The following is a 21,430-nucleotide window of genomic DNA, read 5'->3' as shown; positions in this document are numbered from 1 at the left end:
AAACAAACAAACAAACAAATATTCTCACAGAGTAGTAAAGCCCATGCACAAATGGCTTAACTGACTAATTGTACAAAACATTTAAAGAGGATTTAATACTAGCTCTTCACAATCTCTTCCAAAAAAGAGAAGTGAAGGGAACACTTCCCAACTCATTCTATGAGGCTAATATTACTCAGATACCAAAATCAGACAAAGATGTCACCAGAAAACTACAGTTCAATATCCTTTATGAATATAGATGCAAAAATCCTCAATGAAATACCAGAAAATCAAATTCAGTGATATATTAAAAGGATTATACAACATAATGAAGTGGGACTTATTCCAGAAATTCAAGGTTGTTTTAATACCTGAACATCAATTAATGTAATACACTACATAATAGAATAAAAGATAAAAAGCACATAATCTTAATAGGTGCAGAAAAAAAAAACCACAATAAAATTCAACACACCTTCATGATAAAAATACTCAACAAACTAGGAACAGAAGGGAACCTCCTCAATCTAATAGAAGTTTAGATTTTTTCCTACAAAAACCCACAGCTAACCTCATAGTGAGTGGTTGAAGACTGATGCTTTCCCCCCAAAGATCAGAATAACACAAGAATGCCTCTCATCACTTCTATTCAGCATTTTACTGGAAGCTTGGGCCAGGGAGATTAAGTAAGAAAACAAATGAAGGGAATGCAGATTGGAAAGGAAGAGGTAAAACTCTATTTGCAGGCGACATGATTTTGTATACAGAAATTTCTAAGGAATTCACTTATAAGCAGCTATAGCTAATAAGTAAGTTTAGTAAAGTTTCATGATATAAGATCAATAACAAAAATCAATTATATTTTACTTGAGTAGATATTTCATCAAAGAATGGTATACAAATAGCCACCATGCACATGTAAAAATGCTCAACATCACTAATCATCATGGAAATGCAAATCAAACCACGATGAGCTATCACCTCACACCTGTTAGGATGGCCATGGTTAAAAAAAACAAAACAAAGATAACAAGTATTGGGGAGAATGTAAAGAAATTAGGACACTTGTACAGTGTTGCTGGGAATGTAAAATGGTGCAGCCACTACAGAAAACATTATGAAGGTTCCTCAAAAATTAAAAATAGAACTACCGTATGATTTAGCAATCCTACTTCTGGATATTTATCCAAAAGAATTGAAATCAGGATCCTGAAGAGATGTTTGCATGCCCATGTTCAATGCAGCATTATTCAAAATAGTCAAGATATGAAAAAAAACCTAAATGTCTATCAACAACTGAATGGCAAAAGAAAATGTGGTATAATACATAAAATGGACTATTATACGGCCTCTAAAAAAGAATGAAATTTTGCAAAGTATGACAATGTGGGTGAACCTGGAGGACACTATACTATGCGAAATAAGCCAGTCACAGAAGAACAAACTGTACGATTCCAGTTATGTAATGTATCTGAAACAGCCAAACTCATACAGAGAGTAGAACGGTAGTTGTCAGGGGCTGGGTAGATGGGGAAACGGGAACTTGCTATTCAATGGGTATAAAGCTGCAGTTATGTAAGATGAGGCCGGGTGCAGTGACTCATGCCTGTCATCCCAGCACTTTGGGAGGCTGAGGTGGGTGGATCACAAGGTCAAGAGATCGAGACCATCCTGGCCAAAATGGTGAAACCCCGTTTCTACTAAAAATACAAAAAAATTAGCTGGGCATGGTGGTGCATGCCTGTAATTCCAGCTACTCTAGAGGCTGAGTCAGAAGAATCATTTGAATCCGGGAGGCAGAGGTGAGCTGAGATTGCGCCACTACACTCCAGCCTGCCAACAGAGTGAGACTCCGTCACAAAAAAAAAAAAGAAAAAAAAAAGAATACCGTCTAGAGATCTACTGTACGACATCAAGCCTAGAGTTAATGATACTGTATTGTACACTTAAAATTTTTTTAAAGGGTAGGTCCCATGTTAAATGTCTCACTATAATAAAAAACCAATTGTATTTGTGAACAGTAGCAATCTACAATGTTAAAATTAAGAAAACAATTCCATTTAAAATAGCATCAAGAAGAATAAAATATGTAGGAATAAATTTAACAAAAGAAGTCCAAAATAAATACTCTGAAAACTATGCAACACGTTGAAAGAAATTAAGACCTAAATAAATTGAAATACATTCCCATGTTCATGGATCAGAAGACTTAACATTGTTAAGATGGCAATATTCCAAAAACTGATCTACAGACTAAACACAATCTCTATCAACATACCAGCTGAGATTTTTGCAGAAATTGACAAGCTGATCCTAACATTCATATTAAAAAAAAGACTGAAGTTGGAGAACCTGTACTTCCTGATTTCAAAATTTACTCTAACACTATCAAAAGTACAAAACTATCAAAACTGTGTCCTATTGGTATAGGATAGACATGTAGATTGATGGAATAGAATTGGGAGTTCAGAAATAAACCATTATATTTTGGTCAATTAATTTTCAACAAGGATGCTAAGAGACTTAAATGAGGGAAAAATATCACCTTTTCAACAAATGGTGCTGGAACAGTGACATTCACATGCAAAAGAATGAAGTTGAACTGTCTACCTTATACTACATACAAAAATTAACACCATTATGCAGAAAAGAGTTAAGGTAGTAGGCCAGAACTGCTATCGTTGGAAGGCTTGCTTACAAGGTTGGCCCTTGGCTGGCATTTAGAAACTTGGATTTTGGGAGAGTTCTCACCATTCCAAGAATTAGTAACAGTGGCTTACCATGCCTAAACTGTACAAACACTATGGTTTATGTTGAATGTCTGCTTTCTTTCTGGGAGTCCAGAGTTTTGGTACATTCTAGACAGAGGCTGTTTACGTGACCAGCCATCAACAAGAACAATGGGTGCTGTCTTTAATGAGCTTCCCTGGTTGGCAATATTTCAAACATCTTGTCACAGCTCAGTGAAGTGTGACTCCACTGAGACAATACTCTTGAAGCTTGTATCTGTTTCCCCTAGACTTTGACCAATGCATCTTAAAAAAAATTAATAATGAGGTATATGAGACATTTTAAAACAGGCATAGAATGCATAATAATCATATCAGGGTAAATAGGGTATCCATTATCTCAAGCATTTATCATTTCTTTTTGTTATAAACAACCCAATTATACTTTCTGTTATTTTAAAATGTACAATAAATTATTGTTGACTCTAGTTACACTGTGCCCAATGCATCTTGTATCCTTTTGCTGCTATAAACTGAGCAGTTGAGTATGACTACATGCTGTCTTATGAGTCATCCTAGTGAATCATTAAATTTGAGGGTGATCTTGGGGACCCCTCCAAACATAATCATAGACCTAAATATGACAGCTAACTATATAAAACCCTTAGAACAAAAAATAGGATAAATCTTTGTGACCTTGGGTTAGGCAAAGCCTTCTTAGATATGATACCCAAAACATCATGAGTAACAACAGAAAAAATAGACAAACTGGACCTTGTCAAAATTTAAAACTTTTGTTGTTCAAAGAATACCATTAAGAGAGTGAAAAGATAACCCAAAGGATGGGAGAAAATATTTGCAAATTACATATCTTAAAAGGGACTTGTATCCAGAATATATAAAGAATCCTTGCAACTCAACAATAAAAAGACAAAAAAAAATAAAATAGGCACCAATATTAATTGATATTTCTCTAAAGAAGATAAACAAATGGCCACTGGGTAGAAGAAAAGACACTTATTATTATCTACTAGGGAAATGCAAATCAAAACCACAATGAGATACCAGTTCACACCCACTAGGATGGCTATAATAAAAAAGATAGATAGACAATTGTAAGGGTTGGCAAAGATGTGAAGAAATTGGGACTCTCATACATTACTGGTGGAAATGTAAAATGGTGCAGCCCCTTTGGAAATGTCTGGGAGTTCTTCAGAGTGAGAAACATAGTTACCATATTACCCAGCACTTCCACTCATAGATATATATCCAAGAGAAGTGAAAACATTTTTTCCATACAAAAACTTGTACATGAAGGTTCATTGTAGAATTATTCATAGTAGCCAAAAAGTGGAAACAATCTAGGTGTCCATCAACTGATGAATGGATAAAAAATATGGTACATTAATTTAATAGGATATTATTCAGCAATGAAAAAAAAAACTTTTGATACATGCTAAAACATAATGAACTTTGAAAAAATTATACTAAGTAAAGGATAAAATACACTGGGCAAAGTGGTTAACAGTTTAAATTGAGAAATAAATATAAGATAGAAGATAATAGAAATATTTTCTGAGAAAAGAACTTTTCACATCTTAATTTGGGTCAAATGCCTAAATCACCAACCAGTGCAATGGTTGAGAGAAAGGAGCCCCTAAACACTTTTATTGGCAAGTGACTATCACACTGATTTGTTGAGTAGATGAACTGCCATTTAATTTATCTTCATTGTCTTGTTTATACCACCAAGATCCTAGGCTGTTGATTGTGAGGTCAAACCAGAAAGGGTATAGATCTCTGATAAAGTACAATTCAGACTGTTTTCCAAAGCCAAATATCAATCATTTTGAGTTTTTAAATTTTCTTCTATACCCTTGTCCTATGTTAATGTGGATATGACAGAGTTGGAGAAGTCTTAGTTCATTACAGGATATTTGATTATGGTTAACCAAAATACTAATATTGTTTCCAATAGTTTCTATTTTTTGTTTGGTTATTGTCTAGCCTAAATCTCTTCAGCTTGAGAGATCTGAACTCATAGGCCATTATGAGTCTTTGATTTAAACCAAATAAATTTAACTAGAGGTCAGTCTTCCTAAACTGTAAGCTTTATGACGGTAAGGACCACATCTGTTTTGTTCATAGTGCCTGGCACAAAACTGACACTCAATTTTTGCTAAATGAATTTATAATCAGAAGAATAGCTAACCCAGTGGTTTTCCAACTTAAAAATGCATCAGAATCATATAAATAAAACAGATTGCTGGGCCTTATCCCCAGTCTTTCTGACTCAGTAAGCTTAGGGTGGGACCAAGAATTTGCACTTTGAATAAGTTTCCAGTTGATGCTGTATAATACCTGGTGCACAGTAGGTATGTAATGAATTGTATTAGCTGAAAGAATAAATGAATAAACATATACTTAACCAATACTCAGTAAATTGAATTTTGTTTTCTGAAGTGAAAAAGAGGTTGGAGTTGAACTCCCTTCTCTAACTTCTTGGGAAATAAATGAAAAGATTCACCCCCATATATGAAATTGCTTTATACTTATTTTAATTCTTGATTAATTTTTTTTTAGTCAACCAGTATATATCATGATTTATACAAGAGCTTATTCAAAGCACATGTGAATGGCATATATGAGAATATAACAGCAGTTACCAGAAAAGACGGTGACATCAAATCTATACCCAGGGCATGACCACCGTTGGACTATGAGAAAAAATTGAGAAATAAAAACTTAAAAGACGTGAGGCAAGGCAACAATTACTTGTATTTTTAAAAGTTATTAGTAGAGTACAAATACAGACTATTTCAGTAAGTAGTCAGCACATTGTCATTAAAAAGCTGATGAAACAGCTTTACTCTAGAAGCCATGGTGAGGGGAAATGAAATAAATATACCTTAAAAATGTTTTTTTCCCCATAATCAGAAAAGAGGGCATTCTTGAGTGACAGGCAAAAAATGGCTTAGAACAATACAAAATACCAGACAGGCAGGTGAGTATGAAAGTTAATATTTAGAAATAAGAAAGTAATGCAAATTTAGGGCTCTCAATCCTCTAAATTACAGTCCTAGTGATTTTGGCTCCCTTGAAAACCTATAGGTAGTGAACGCGTAGAAAAAACATAAATGATGTAGCTGGGTAGGTCAAGTCTCAACATTATATTAATCTAGCTTGGAACATGCACTTCAAGTTGTAAATATATAATGAACTTATAAGTAATATTGGCTGACTATCAACCATTATAAAATGTTTATCCAATAACTCTCAACCAAATCAAAGATTATTTACTAATAATGCCAGTATAATTAACTATTCAGTACTGAATGTAGTTCTTTCACCTTTCAAATAGGAAAATGTTCATATTATTCAAATTATTTGAGAAAACTGTAAAGTGAACACAAGACTCTTTCTTATTCTACTGCCGTACTTACTCTTTTTCTGTGTGCCAATTTTAAATAGTTTTATTTAAGACATTGCATTTTCCACTTACAATACAGTGTTTATAAAGTGCAATGTTATTTCCTTCCCATGTGCATATGTTCCATATTCAAGTATTGAGAATGCCCAGTAACTTACTATAGCAGCTGAACTTTTTAAAACTGCCACAGAATTTGCTACAAATTTAGGTCCTTCAGTGTTTTACATGTGTGGAACAATGCTACATCTATACTTGGGTTGGCTTAATCAACCTCTTCAATGGTGGGCCCTGAGGAAGCACCACCAGAGGGAGGAGCTCCACCACCAGGGAATCCCCAGGCATTCCTCCTGGCATGCCTCCTGCACTCTGGTACAGCTTGGTGATGATGGGGTTGCAGACTTCCTCCAGCTCTTTCTGCTGATGTTCAAATTCTTCCTTCTCAGCAGTCTGATTCTTACTGAGCCAGCTGATAATTTCATTACACTTGTCCAGAATCTTCTGTTTGTCCTCATCGTTAATCTTGCATTGAAGTTTCTCATCTTTGACAGTTGCTTTCATGTTGAATGCACAGGACTCAAGTGAACTCTTAGATGATACTTTGTCCCTCTGCTTCTCATCTTCAGCTTTGTACTTCTCAGCTTCCTGGACCATACGTTCAATGTCTTCCTTGCTCAAACAGCCCTTGTCATTAGTGATAGTAATCTTGTTCTCTTTTCCTGTACTCTCGTCCACAGCAGACATATTGAGGATGCCATTGGCATCAATGTCAAAAGTGACTTCAATCTGAGGAACACATTGGGGCGCAGGAGGTATGCCTGTGAGTTCAAGCTTGCCAGGCAGGTTGTTATCCTTGGTCATGGCACGCTCACCTTCATAAACCTGAATAAGCACACCAGGCTGGTTGTCAGAATAGCTAGTGAAGGTCTGTGTCTGCTTGGTAGGAATGGTAGTATTACACTTGAGGAGGACAGTCATTACTCCACCAGCAGTTTCAATACCAAGGGAAAGAGGAGTGACATCAAAAGCAGCAAATCTTGAACATTTTCAGACTTGTCTCCAGACAGGATGGTGGCCCGGACAGCTGCACCATAAGTAACAGCTTCATCAGGGTTGATGCTCTTATTCAGTTCTTTTCCATTGAAGAAGTCTTGGAGAGTCTTCTGAATCTTGGGGATGTGAGTAGAACCACCAACCAGGACAGTATCATGAATCTGTGACTTGTCTAGTTTGGCATCTTGAAGGGCCTTCTCTTTGGAGTCTAGGGTGCCATGGAACAGGTCAGCATTCAATTTTTCAAATTGGGTATGGGTAATGGAGGTACAGAAGTCGATTCCTTCCTAGAGAGAATTGATCTCAATATTGGCCTGGGTGCTGGAAGAGAGAGTACACTGAGCACACTCACAAGCAGTATGGAGGTGTCTTACTGCTCTCTTGTTCTCACTTATGTCCTTCTTATGCTTGTGCTTGAACTCAGCAATAAAATGGTTGATCATTTGGTTATTAAAATCTTCTCCACCCAAGTAGGTGTCTCCGGCTGTAGGCTTCACCTCAAAGATTCCATCCCCAATAGTGAGGATTGACACATCAAAAGTGCCGCCTCCCAGGTCAAAGATTAACACATTTCTTTCTGTTCCAACCTTTTTGTCTAAGCTGTAGGCAATAGCAGCAGCATTTGGCTTATTAATGATTCTAAGTACATTGAGACCAGCAATAGTTCCAGCATCTTTGCTAGCCTGACCGTGAGAGTTATTAAAATAAGCTGGCACTGTGACCACAGCATTGGTAACAGTCTTCCAAGGTAGGCTTCTGCAATTTCCTTCACCTTTGTCAGAACCATAGAGGATACCTCCTCTGGATAGAAGCTTTTGGTCTCTCTGTTGTATTCTACTTGGACCTTGGGCCTGCCAGCATCATTCACCACCATGAAGGGCCAATGCTTCATATCAGACTGGACAACAACATCATCGAATCTGTGTCCAATCAGATGTTTGGCATCAAAAACCGTGTTGGTGGGGTTCATTGCAACTTGATTCTTTGTGGCAATACCAATCAATAGTTCAGTGTCTGTAAAGGCAACATAGCTTGGAATGATTCAGTTTCCCTGATCACACACAAAGCAATTATTTCTACTTTCCCATGCCAGAAAACACCCATACAAGAGTAGGTGGTGCCAAGATCAATACGAACGGCAGGACCCTTCGACATGGTTGCTGGCATGTAGGCCTGGCTCCAACAATGAAGAAAGCCACTGGAATCCCAAGAGCTGCAGGATAATTCGATGAGTGCCATACTTATTCTTGCATAAATATAAATGCCATAGGGTATTTGATGAGTGTACTCAAGCTACTTCAAATCAAGCTTCAAGCGTTGGCTCACTGTCCTTCTAAATGGTTTCTAATTCCTTTAAAAAAGAAAACAAATAGCAAGGTGGTGACATGCCTTAGTCCCACCCACTGAGGAGACTGAGGTAGAAGGATTGCATGAATCCAGGATTTTGTGCCTGTGAATAGCCACTGCACTCCAGCCTGGACAACATAGTGAAACCCCAGTGCTAAAAAACTAAAACCAAAAATAAAACTCCAAATTTCCATTTCACCTCTCCTCTTCCAGAGGCTTCAATACTGTAAGCTATCATAATTCTATTCTGAAAGCAGGAGGAGTAGTTTTAAGCTTTTCATAAAATGTGTTTCTAAGAGGCCAAATCAGTATTTTCTCAACTTGGAGATCTTGAAACCACATTACTTCCTAGAGTTTTAAAAACAAGCTATGGAAGCTTATGTTAACTATTTCTTTGTATAATGTAACCACTCTATTCTCACCTGCAGGAAAAATTAAGAGGCTACAAACATGGTACTTAGTGAATTCCAGTATCTCCCAGACTGATTTAGATGTTTCTCCCTCTATGTGTCCACAACACCTTTTGCATATCTTGTTAAAGAAAAAAAATATTCAATGATACTTGTTACAGCATGGTAAGGAAGACTTTATTCAGGACCACTGTTAGTAAGTACAGGAACCATTGCAATGAGGTCTTGCAGTAAGGGAGAGAGATTGGGCTCCCCTCCAAATACAACATAAGCAACTGGGAATTTATGGATAAGGGATGGAAAATTACTAAGAGGAAACATCAGAGGTAGGGATTCTGACTAAACCATCCTAAAAGGATTCTTGTTGAAGACAGGCCAGGGTGATTGGATGTCACCTAGGGGTGATAGAAGATGAGGAGCCTGATCAGATGTGAAGGATGATCAGATATCAAGGATAGGGATTTCTGGCTAAACTGACTTAGCAGGGTTCTCTTCCTAAAACTGGATTTTACAAGGAAGTGCACAAATGGGCCTAGGAAAAGGTTCAGAAGCTCACCTAAAGTTTGGCCAAGCAAAGACTTTTTGCTTGAAGTCAATCTAGTTTTACAAAGAAAATTAATTCCAAAACCACATCATTCTTAATAAGAGAAACTCAGGGTTTCAATTTCTTGTTATCAGATACAAGTTACTTTCCTTCTAAAATTAGCAAAGTAGTTTGGTCCAGAAAAAGGAAAGCTATATGCAAAATGACTATTATAAAGGCAATTCAAACAATCTACTCCATGACTTGTTATATTATTTGTAAAAAAGCCATGAACTCATGCAGGTTATATAGAACTAAAGGTAAGTTAAACCATGTTAAATAATCCCTAGTTGTTTCATCACCTGACTCTCAGCTGAGATTGACAGTCTATGAAATTCCACCTGAAAAATAAATGGCTCAAATTAAACTCAGGGTGTGAAACAAAATAAATGACCCAACAAAGTCTGATTCCAAAAGAATGTTCTTAAACACGGCAATATCCCAGCTAATGTCCCAAGTAGTAGCTTACCTGCTTTATCTCACTTTTTAACTGCATGATCCCAGTTCGTTCTGTTTTGGTTGCTCCAACAGCACCAATCTCATGGATAGAAATAGCAGGACTGACATTTGAATCAGTGGGACGAACTATATAATACAAGAGATTAAAGAGAAAGAGAGAGGATAATAAGGTTCCATTTCTTCCCCATCATGTTTAAAAAAACTTTGATATATATCCTTGTTTTTAAATTAATTAATTTTTTCCCATTTATTTATTTTATTGCATTTTAGGTTTTGGGGTACATGTGAAGAACATGCAAGATTATTGCATAGGTACACACGGGGCAGTGTGATTTGCTGCCTTCCTCCCCATCACCTACATCTGGCATCTCTCCCCTTGCTTAAATTAATTTAAAAACTATAACCTCACTATTTGAAATGTGGTCCATGGACCAGCAGCATCAGTACCATCTAGGAACCCATTAGTAGAATCTCAGGTCCCACTGCAGAGCTACTGAATCAGAATCTGCATTTTAGCAAGATCCTCAGCTTGAAATACACTGCTTTTTAACTTTGTTTTAGCACTCTAAGGTCTGACACCCATCCATCTGACTGTATATCTATTTACCCTAACCCTGAAAGTTGAGCACGGGAGATGACTGCTTCTCATTTGCTTTGCTGCTTTCGGTATGCAATGCCAAATCAAACCAAAACCACAAATGCAGGTGGACTATTAATTTGTAAGTTTAAAATTGAATGGGGTACATTAGATGTACCGTAAGCAGCTACACACATACACACATAATACAACACTGTAAGAACTACTGAATTATTTGCAATTAGAATACAAGAAAGTTTCAGATGATATGGGTTGCTAGTTGTCCTAAAGTGGAGACATAGGATAATGTAAGGAAATCAATAAAACAGTTAAAAATGAAACATGGGCCGGGTGTGGTGGCTCACACCTGTAATCCCAGCACTTTGGGAGGCTGAGGCAGGTGCATCACAAGGTCAGGAGATTGAGACCATCCTGGCCAACATGGTGAAACCCCATCTCTACTAAAAATACAAAATTTGCTGGGTGTGGTGGTGTGTGCCTGTAATCCCAGCTACTTGGGAGGCTGAAGCATGAGAATAGCTTGAACTGGGAGGCAGAGGTTGCAGCGAGCTGAGATCGCGCCACTGCACTCCAGCTTCGCGACAGAGTGAGGCTCCATCACAAAAAAGAAAAGAAAAGAAAAGAAAAGAAAAGAAAAGAAAAGAAAAGAAAAGAAAAGAAAGATGATAGCAGTCAATCCACTTAATTGATATATCATTTAAGGAAAAATATAGTGGTTTCCAAATCTTGTTCCAGAAGACAGCTTGGTTTCTTTTTTTTTTTAATTTTTAATTTTAATTTTAATTTTTTTTAAAGATGTGGTTTCTCCATGTTGGTCAGGCTGGTCTTGAACTCCCGCCCTCAGGTAATCCGCCCGCCTCAGCCTCCCAAAGTGGTGGGATTACAGGTGTGAGCCATCGCACCCAGCTGGTTTCTGTTTTATATATTTGAGTTTATTTATTTGGGGCAAAAGGTTTCCGTGATGAAGGAAAAACATTTTAAAACCAACGAGACACTTAGAACAGTATGAAATGAAAATGCGGTTATTCAATCTCACCACTTCGTTCCACTCCAAACTCCTTGCCACTGAGAATGTGATGCAGGAGATTCTTCATGGCTGAAGGACTGAGATTCATCAGGCCCTCCATGGCTTCCTCAGCTAGTCAGCAGAAATGTTAGAACAGAAGGAGTTCTAATTTGCCTGCCATGCCCTCTCTATATTTTCTCTATTTGATTTCTTGCTTAGAATTTCTGAGTCACTTGATTGGAAGAACAGAATTACAAAATAAATTGGTAGCACCCTACTGCTTAGGTATTCTTACTGCCATAGATTTTTAATTATTTAAGGACTGACTATCCAGTTTGTGGATTAGCCAGGTAATTGATTTCTTCTTCACAACCCCTCCACACCATTAGGGTACTTAGTAAAATCTTTATTTGAAGGTGGGAAGAATGAAAGAAGAACCATGGAAATGGAGGCCATTCAGAGAAAAGCAATGAATGTACATATGCTGATAGACTAAAATAATTAAAACTTCTCAGTCTGGAAATAATAGAGACTTAGAATAGATCTGAATCCATGAAATTATGAATATAAGTTCAATAAACTTGAACTTGTTAATCAACATCATACATTATTAAAAGTTGTCTACATGCAGGTCATCATTTTAAGTAACATTAGTACAAGTAGGTATGATGACATGATACCTATCCTTGAGAATCTATCTCTTTGGGAGTGATGGAACATGTAAACAAGATAAACAACAATAAAACATTGCATATACTATGTGCCAAATGAGAGGTACAGACAATAAGTGCCTTTGAAATCAATGGAGACATCAATTTCCAAGGACCAAGACTGACAAAGTTAGTGGGAAGTATTGTGGGAGTAGAAGATAAAGGCCAGGTATTAAATATCAGACCCAGGGATCTTGACTTTATCCTATAAGCAATAAAGAGCCGTGGTTTTCATGAATCCATAGGAAAATAAGAAATATAACAGGCAATTAAGGAAAAGTGAACATTCAGGGGCTTATCCCTTATTAAGGTTTATTATTGAGCAATCATATCCTCTTGTAAAACATCCCTTGATACCACAACTACAGAATACTCTATAATGTTTATATATAACAGTGTACTGAACTGGGAACCATTTGCAATCAGGTAGACTCGGACTCAAATTCCACTATTTACTAGCTATGTTACTTTGGGGAAGTTAGTTAACCTTCTTGAGTTTCAGTTTCTTTATTGGTAAAAGTGACACAATAATACCTTCCTCTCCAGAGGGTTCTTGTAATGATTAAATGACACAATTTATGTAAATGTAAAGCAAAAAGCACAGTATTTGTCATATGGTAGGTATAAAATAATTGTTAACTCTCTTCCAGCAAAGAGTTATTTAAATATAAATTATCTCATGTGTTTGAGTTAGGTTTGACTCAAACTGATAAATTTAGCTACTTGTTAACAGCTCGATTAAAAGTCTTTTGGGAGAAATTTAACAGACAGAATGGCTAAAATTGAGTTTTTCAATTTTGATTTTATTTTTCTGTGCCATCCCTATCTGTATTATTTTGCCATTCTTGTTGAAGTCAAACAAATGCTAATGGAATAAGGAATCATGCCATAGGGGTCTATTTTTCCCCTTCATACTTTATACTATTCTGCCTTACAGCTTTTATAGGCCCCAACCATTCTTCTAACTAAAACTTTTATCTTGCCAAATATACCTATATTTAATTTCAAATAGAGTCTTGTCAGATAGATGTTAATAAAAACATCATTTTCCTTTATTGAATCATGATGGTGACTAGACAGAATACTGACACCATGATCCACTGATGTAGTGACTCATTCTTGGTATACAGAAGCTCCACTGCCTAAATCTGAACCCAACCAGTCTGTTACACTCAAGTACTCTCCAGAGTGAGAGAAATGAAGTTAGCAAAGAGTGATAAGAAGGATTTGGAGTGAAGAACCCCCAAGAGATGGCATTCTGAAGCTGCAGAACTGATGTGCCATCTTATCAGCTCCTTGACTTGTATAAATAGTGACTAACGGGAACAAGATTGCCATATCCAGCTTCTGAACTCCAAAGACCTACATCAAAAGTGGATTCTACCTAAAATAGTTACTGAATTAAGTACCTGAACATCGAAGGGAGTGGGCCAGCTCTGTTGCCATAACTTGTATGATTAGACCAATTCGAAGTCGAAACATTTCAGCAAAGAGGCCAGGCTGGGTTCGCATATACATGGCAAGATACACCATTATTTCCTGCACAGAGTAGACATAGACAAAAAAATGGCCTAGATCTCACAATGCCTATTTTGTTGTCTTTGAAAATTGCCAGATCAATTGAAAACAAACTTTAAAATATCAATCACCAGATTAGGCTTTATAATTCTTTTCTCACCTGTGTAAGGATTGAAATGCTCATATCACCTTCACTGGCTTCATCTATCAGCTGAGTGAGCACCTCATAGGGCAAAGGTCTGAGGAAGAAGACAGTGAAGAAAGACAATATTCTACAATCGCTTAATTGTAAATATGTTGAAAAAATGAAGCAGCTTTACACAAGTCCAAGTCACTGCCTCAACATTTCATCATAGTAGCATTCTGATTCTTTCAAACTTCAAAGCTCATTCGTTGCCTCCTGAAATCACTCTGGCCCATATCAACTCAGAGGAGCTCTGCTCTCTTCTTTCTAAACCTGGATTGTCTTCCTCCTTCAAAATGTATTTAAAATTCACACCATGATGTTCTTCTAGACTAGTCTTTTATAGTTAGCTTTTAACATCTGACAAGTAACTATTATGGCTACAAAGTACTAAATTAATTTTAAGCAGTGCTTTTTTGGTAATACACAATATTTCTACATATTTATGGGGTACATGTGATGTTTTCTTACATACATAGGATGTGTAATGATCAAGTCAGCGTTCTTAAGGTACCCATCACCTTGAGCATTTACCATTTCTTTGGGCTGGGAACATTTCAAGTCCTCTCTTCTGGTTATTTTGAAATATACAATACATTGTTGTTAACAATAGTCACCCTACTCTGCTACTGAACATTAGAATGTATTTCTTCTTTAACCAACATCTCTTCAGCATCCCACTCCAACAATGGAATACTAGCTGTGTCTTTTTGAAATCATTTTATTAATTTACAATCACACTTGATAGAGTTATTTGATTTTCTATAGCTTCATCAATTCACGCATGTGCACTCACACATGCACACACACACATATACACACAGGTATACACACATCCTTCCACACTTCTGATTCTCCTGATGACATAAAACACTCTGGGGCATGAACCATGCCATCTTCTTTGGATTGCCTACAGTGTCACAAAACTGATACAAAAAATATCCTTTTTGCCAGAAGCATGATTTTATGGGTTGATTTGTGTCCTCTCCTCAAATTCTTTTCTTTAAATTAAAAAAAAAAATTTTGTGGGTATACAGTGGGTATATATATTTCTGGAGTGCATTAGATATTTTGATACAGGCATTTGACATAATAATTACATCAGGGTAAATGGGGTATCCATCTAATCAAGAATTTATCTTTTGTGTTACAAACAATTCGATTATACTCTTTTAGTTATTTTAAAATGCAGAATTAAATTATTTTGACCATAGTCTCCCTATCGTGCTATCAAATACTAGATCTTATTCATTCTCTTGAACTATTTTTTGTACCCATTAACCATCCCCATCTCCCATCTCCCCCACTACCCTTCCCAGTCTTTTGGTAACCATCATTCTACTTTCCATCTCCATGAGTTCAATTGTTTTGATTTTTAGCTCCCAAAAATTAGTAAGAACATGTGAACTTTGTCTTTCTGTGTCTGGCTTACTTCCCTTGACATAATGACCTCCAGTTCCATCCATGTTGTTACAAATGGCAGGATCTCATTCTTTTTTGGATCTGGCAGTACTCCCTTGTATATGTGTACTATATTTTCTTGATTTATTCATCTACTGATGGACATTTAGGTTGCTTCTAAATCTTGGCTATTGTGAATACTGATGAAATAAACATAGGAGTGCAGATATTTCATCAATATACCAATTTTCTTTCTTTGGGTATATACCCAGCAGTAGGATTGCTGGATTGTATGGTAGCTCTATTTTTAGCTTTTTTCAGAAACCTCCAAACTGTTCTCCATAGTAGTTGTACTAATTTACATTCCTACCAACAATATATGAGGGTTCCCTTTTCTCCACATCCTTGCCAACATTTGTTATTGCTTGTCTTTTGTATAAAAGCCATTTAACTGGAGTGAGATGATACTTCATTGTAGTTTTGATTTGCATTTCTCTGATGATCAATGATGTTGAGCACCTTTTCATATGCATGTTTGCCATTTGTACGTCTTCTTTTGAGAAATGTCTATTCAGACCTTTTGCCCATTTTTAAAGCAGACTATTAGAATTTTTTCCTACACAGTTGTTTGAGGTCCTTATACATTCTGGTTATTACTCCCTTACCAGATGGGTAGTTTGCAAATATTGTCTCCTATTCTGTGGGTTGTCTCTTCACGTTGCTGACTGTTTCCTTTGCTGTGTGAAAGCTTTATAACTTGTTGTGATCTCATATGACCATTTTTGCTTTGGTTGCCTGGGCTTGTGGGATATTACTCAAGAAATCTTTTCCCAGTCCAATGTTGTGGAAAGTTTCTCCAATATTTTCTTGTGGTAGTTTCATGGCTTGAGGTCTTAGATTTAAGTCCTTATTCCATTTTGATTGGATTTTTGTATGGAGAGAGATCGGGGTCTAGTTTCATTCTGGATAGGGATATCCAGTTTTCCCAGAACCATTTATTGAAGAGATTGTCCTTTTCATAGTGTATGTACTTGGAACTTCTGTCAAAAATGAATTCACTGTAGATCTATGAATTCTTTTCTGGGTTCTTTATTCTGTTACTTTGGTCTATGTGTCTTGTTGTTTTTATGCCAGTAACATACTTTTTTGGTTACTGTCACTCTGTAGTATAATTCAAAGTCAGGTAATGTAATTCCTCCAGTTTTATTCTTTTTGCTCAATGTAGCTTTGGCTAGTCTGAGTCTTTTGTGGCTCCATATAAATTTCAGAATTGTTTTTCTATTTCAGTGAAGAATATCCTTGATATTTTGATAGGGATTGCATAGAATCTATAGATTGCTTTGGGTAATATGGACATTTTAATATATTGATTCTTTCAATCTATGAACATGAAAGGTCTTCAATTTTTTAGTGTCCTTTATGTTTCATCAATGTTTTATAGTTTTCATTGCAGAGATCTTTCACTTATTTGGTTAATTCCTAGTATTTTATTTTATTTATAGTTACTATAAATTGGATTACTTTCTTGATTTCTTTCTCAGACTGTCTGCTGTTGGCATATGGAAATGCTACTATTGATTTTTGTATGTTGATTTTGTATCCTGCAACTTTTCTGAATTTATCAGTTCTAATAGTCTTTTTGTGTGGAATCTTTTTTCCAAATATAAGATCATATCATCAGCAAAGAAGGATAACTTGAATTCTTCTTTTCCAGTTTGGATGCCTTTAATTTCTTTCTCTTATCTGATTGTTTTAGCTATGAATTCCAGTAATATGTTTAATAATATAGTATGTTGTTTTAATGGGCATTTTTTTGCTAATAACTTATTACTTGCTATGGAAATGATGTTAGACAAAAAGCAAGTTCAAGTGATTTTCTTATTTGAGTTCAAAATGGGTGGTGAAAGTGGGCATCCTTGTTGTGTTCCAGATTTAAGAGGAAAGGCTTTCAGTTTTTTCCCCATTCAGAATGATACTAGCCATGAGTCTGTTGTATATGTATGTTTTATTGTATGTTCCTTCTATACCCAGTTTTTACAGGCTTTTTTTTTTTTAAATCATGAAGGATGTTGGATTTTATCAAATGCTTTTTCAGCATTAATTGAAATGATCATGTTTTTCATCTTTCATTCTGTGGACATGATGTATCACATTAATTGATTTGTGTATGTTAACCATCCTTGCATCCCCGGTATAAATCCCACTTGGTCATGATAAATGATCTTTTTAAAGTGTTGTTGAATTCAGTTTGCTAGTATTTTGTTGAGAATTTTTGCATCAATACTTATCAGGAATATTGGCTTGCAGTTTTCTTTTTATAGTGTGTCTTTGTCTCGTTTGGATATCGGGGTAATACTGGCCTCATAGAAGGAGTTTGGAAGTATTCCCTACTCCTCTAATTTTCAGAATAGTTTGAGTAGGATTGGCATTAGTTCTTATTTAAATGTTTGGTAATATTTAGCAGTGAAACCATCAGATTCTGGGCTTTTCTTTGCTGGAAGACTTTTTAATTATGGCTTTGATTTTTTACTTCTTATTGGTCTATTCAGGTTTTGGGTTTCTGCATAGGTCAATCTTGGTTGGTTGTATGTATCTATTAATTTAACCATTTCTCCTAGATTTTCCAATTTATTGGCATATAGTTGCTCACAGTAGTCTCTAATGATCCTAATGATCTCTTTCTTTGTTTCGATTTATTTTATTTCTGCTCTGATCTTTATTTCTTTTCATGCGATTTTGGGTTTGGTCTGCTTTTCCTTTCTAGTTAAGATGCATTGTTGGGTTGTATATTTGAGGTTTTTCTACCTTTTCATTGGTGCTTATAGCTATAGTCTTTTCTCTTAGTACTGCTTTCATCATATCTCATAGGTTCTAGTATGTTGTATTTCCATTATCATTTATTTTAAGAAAATTTTTAATTTTCTTCTTAACTTTTTTATAGACCCACTAGTCATTCAGGAGCATATTACTTAATTTCCATATGTTTGTATAGTTTCCAAAATTCCTCTTGATGTTGATTTCTAATTTTATTCCATTGTGGTAACAGAAGGTACTTAATATCTTCATTTTTGGGGTAATTTTTAAAGACTTATTTTGTGGCCTAACATATGGTATGTCCTTGAAAATAATCCATGTGCTGAGGAGAAGAATGTGTATACTGCAGCCATTTGATGAAATGTCTTGTAAATATCTATTAGGTCCATTTGGTCTATAGTGCAGATAAAGTCTGGTGTTTATTATCTGTCTGGATGAACTGTCCAATGTTGAAAGTGGGGTGATGAAGTCTCCAGCTATTATTATATTGGGGTCTGTCTCTTAGCTCTAGTAATATTTACTTACTACAGCTAAGTAACACTCCAGTGTTAGGTGCATATACGTCTACAATTGCTATATCCTCTTGCTGAATAGACTCATTTATCATTAATATAATGGCCTTCTTTGTCTCTTTCTATAGTTTTTGTCTTGCAGTCTATTTCATGTGATATAACAACTCCCGCTCTTTGTTTCCATTGGCATGAAATATCTTTTTCTATCCCTTTATTTTCAGTTGCTGTGTGTCTCTATAGGTGAAGTGTGTTTCTTATAGGAAATAGATCATTGGGTCTTATTTTTTTTTAATCCATTCAGTTGCTCTCTGTCTTTTGATTGGAGAGTTTAATCCATTTGCATTCAATGTTATTATTTATAAGTAAGGACTTACTCCTGCCATTTTGTTATTTGTTTGCTGGTTATTTTGCAGTCTTCTCTTTCTTCTTTCCTTCCTTCCTATCTTCCTCTTATTAGGTGAGTGCAAAAGTAATTGCAGTTTTTGCATTGTTGAAATTTGCCGTTTGATACTGACATACATTCTTAAATAAATGTGGTTATGTTATACATTGTTTTAATGGGCATTTTTTTGCTAATAACATTACTTGCTATGGAAATGATGTTAGACAAAAAGCAAGTTCAAGTGATTTTCTTATTTGAGTTCAAAATAGGTGGTAAAGAAGTCGAGACAACTTGCAGTATCAATAACGCATTTGGCCCAGGAACTGCTGACAAATGTACAATGCAGTGGTGGTTCAAGAAGTTTTGCAAAGGAGATGAGAATCTTGAAGATGAGGAGCATAGTGGTGGGCCATTGATAGTTGACAACGACCAACTGAGAGCAATCGTTGAAGCTGATTCTCTTACAACTACACAAGAAGTTGCCGAAGAACTCAGCATCAACCATTCTACAGTCAGTCACTTGGCACTTGAAGTAAATTGAAAAGGTGAAAAAGCTTGATAAGTGGGTACCTCATGAGCTGAGTGAAAATTAAAAAAAATCATTTTGAAGTGTCATCTTCTCTTATTCTATGCAACAACAATGAACCTTTCTTGATCGGATTGTGACATGCAATGAAAAGTGGATTTTACATGACAACCAGCGATAACCAGCTCAGTGGTTGGACTGAGAAGAAACTCGAAAGCACTTCCCAAAGCCAAACCTGCACCCCAAAAAAGTCATAGTCACTGTTTGGTGGTCTGCTGCCCATCTGATCCACTACAGCTTTCTGAATCCCAGTAAAAGCATTACATCTGAGAAATATGCTCAGCAAATCTGTGAGATGCACTAAAAACTGCAGTGTCTGCAGCTGGCATTGGTCAACAGAAAAGGCCCAATTCTTTTCCATGACAACGCCTGGGCGCACGTCACACAACCAACACTTCAAAAGTTGAATGAATGGGCTATGAAGTTTTGCCTCATCCACCATATTCACCTGACTTCTCGTCACCTGACTACCACTTCTTCAAGCATCTCGACAACTTTTTGCAGGGAAAACGCTTCCATAACCAGCAGGACACGAAAAATGCTTTCCAAGAGTTTGTTGAATTCAAAGCATGGATTTTTATGCTACAGGAATAAACATACTTATTTCTCATTGGCAAAAATGTGTTGATCGTAATGGTTCCTATTTTGATTAATAAAGATGTGTTCAAGCTAGTTAAAATGATTTAAAATTCACGGTCTGAAACTGCAATTACTTTTGCAACAATCAAATAGTGAAGGTATTGGTGTGTTTTAATTTCATTTTTTGTGTATCTGTTGTATGTTTTTTGATTTCAGGTTCCCATCAGGCTTGCAAATAATATCTTATAATCCATTATTTTAAACTGATGACAACATAACACTGATTGTATAAACAAACTAACAAATAAGCAAAGAGAAAGCTAATGAAGAATCTATCCCTTAATTTTGTCCCCATGCTTTTCACTTTTTGTTGTTTGTATTTGTATTTTATTGTACTATGTCTTGAAAAATTGTTGCAGTTATTATTTTTGATTGGTTCATCCTAAACTTTCTACTCAAGATATGAATAGTCTACACACCACAATTACAATGTTGCTCTCTGTACTTGCTATTATCAGTGAGTTTTGTACCTTCAGATGATTTCTGACTGCTCATTAACATCCTTTTCTTTCAGGTTGAAAAACTCCCTTTAGTATTTCTTTAGAACAGGTCTAGTGTTGATGAAGTCCCTCAGCTTCTGTTTGTTTGGGAAAGTCATTATTTCTCCTTCATGTTTGATGGACATTTTCAATGGATGCACTATTCTAGAATACATTTTTTTCCTTCAGCACTTTATTTTACTTTATTATTATTATTTTTTGAGATGAAGACTTGCTCTGTTGCCCAGGCTGGAATGCAGTGGTGTGATCTTGGCTCACTGCAGCCTCCACCTCCCAGGTTCAAGCAATTCTCCTGCCTCAGCCTCCCAAGTAGCTGGGACTACAGGCATGCACCACCATGCCTGGCTAATTTTTTGTTTTTAGTAGAGATGGTGTTTCACCATGTTGGCCAGGCTGGTCTCGAACTCCTGACCTCAGGTGATCCACCTGCCTTGGCCTCCCAAAATGCTTGGATTACAGGTGTGAACCTGTGATCCAAGCTATCTTCAGCACTTTAAATATGTGATGCCACTCTCTCCTGGCCTGTAAAGTTTCCACTGAAAAGTCTGCTGCCAGATGTATTGGAACTCTGTTGAATGTTATTTGTTTTT

The 21,430-nt window shown here is 36.1% G+C and overlaps 1 protein-coding gene and 1 pseudogene across 4 annotated transcripts in view; both read right to left on the bottom strand.

The window, feature by feature from the left end:
• Positions 1-4,182: 4,182 nt before the first annotated feature.
• LOC108298313 (phosphorylase b kinase regulatory subunit alpha, skeletal muscle isoform) overlaps positions 4,183-21,430 on the bottom strand; it is a 108,652-nt gene continuing 91,404 nt past the window's right edge. The window contains exons 23-28 of one of the 3 annotated variants that reach the window (XM_017521009.2): positions 13,983-14,061; positions 13,714-13,843; positions 11,625-11,726; positions 10,001-10,116; positions 9,834-9,872; positions 4,183-5,428 (exon numbers count right to left, since the gene is read on the bottom strand). In XM_017521009.2, the coding sequence (XP_017376498.1) occupies positions 5,309-5,428; positions 9,834-9,872; positions 10,001-10,116; positions 11,625-11,726; positions 13,714-13,843; positions 13,983-14,061 (586 nt within the window). In that variant the 3' untranslated portion in view covers positions 4,183-5,308. Of the gene's footprint in view, positions 5,429-6,165; positions 9,873-10,000; positions 10,117-11,624; positions 11,727-13,713; positions 13,844-13,982; positions 14,062-21,430 lie in introns of those variants that run through there. The other 2 variants (XM_017521007.2, XM_037735723.1) reach the window with 2 other exon arrangements.
• On the bottom strand, positions 6,166-8,454 carry LOC108298314 (annotated as a pseudogene). The gene has a single exon (XR_001822541.1). The product of XR_001822541.1 is annotated as a heat shock cognate 71 kDa protein-like (transcript).

Source organism: Cebus imitator, unplaced genomic scaffold (assembly GCF_001604975.1).
Source record: "Cebus imitator isolate Cc_AM_T3 unplaced genomic scaffold, Cebus_imitator-1.0 Scaffold932, whole genome shotgun sequence".
Taxonomy (NCBI): domain Eukaryota; kingdom Metazoa; phylum Chordata; class Mammalia; order Primates; family Cebidae; genus Cebus; species Cebus imitator.
Note: the sequence above shows the minus strand (reverse complement) of the source record. Positions and strands in the feature narration are given on the sequence as shown.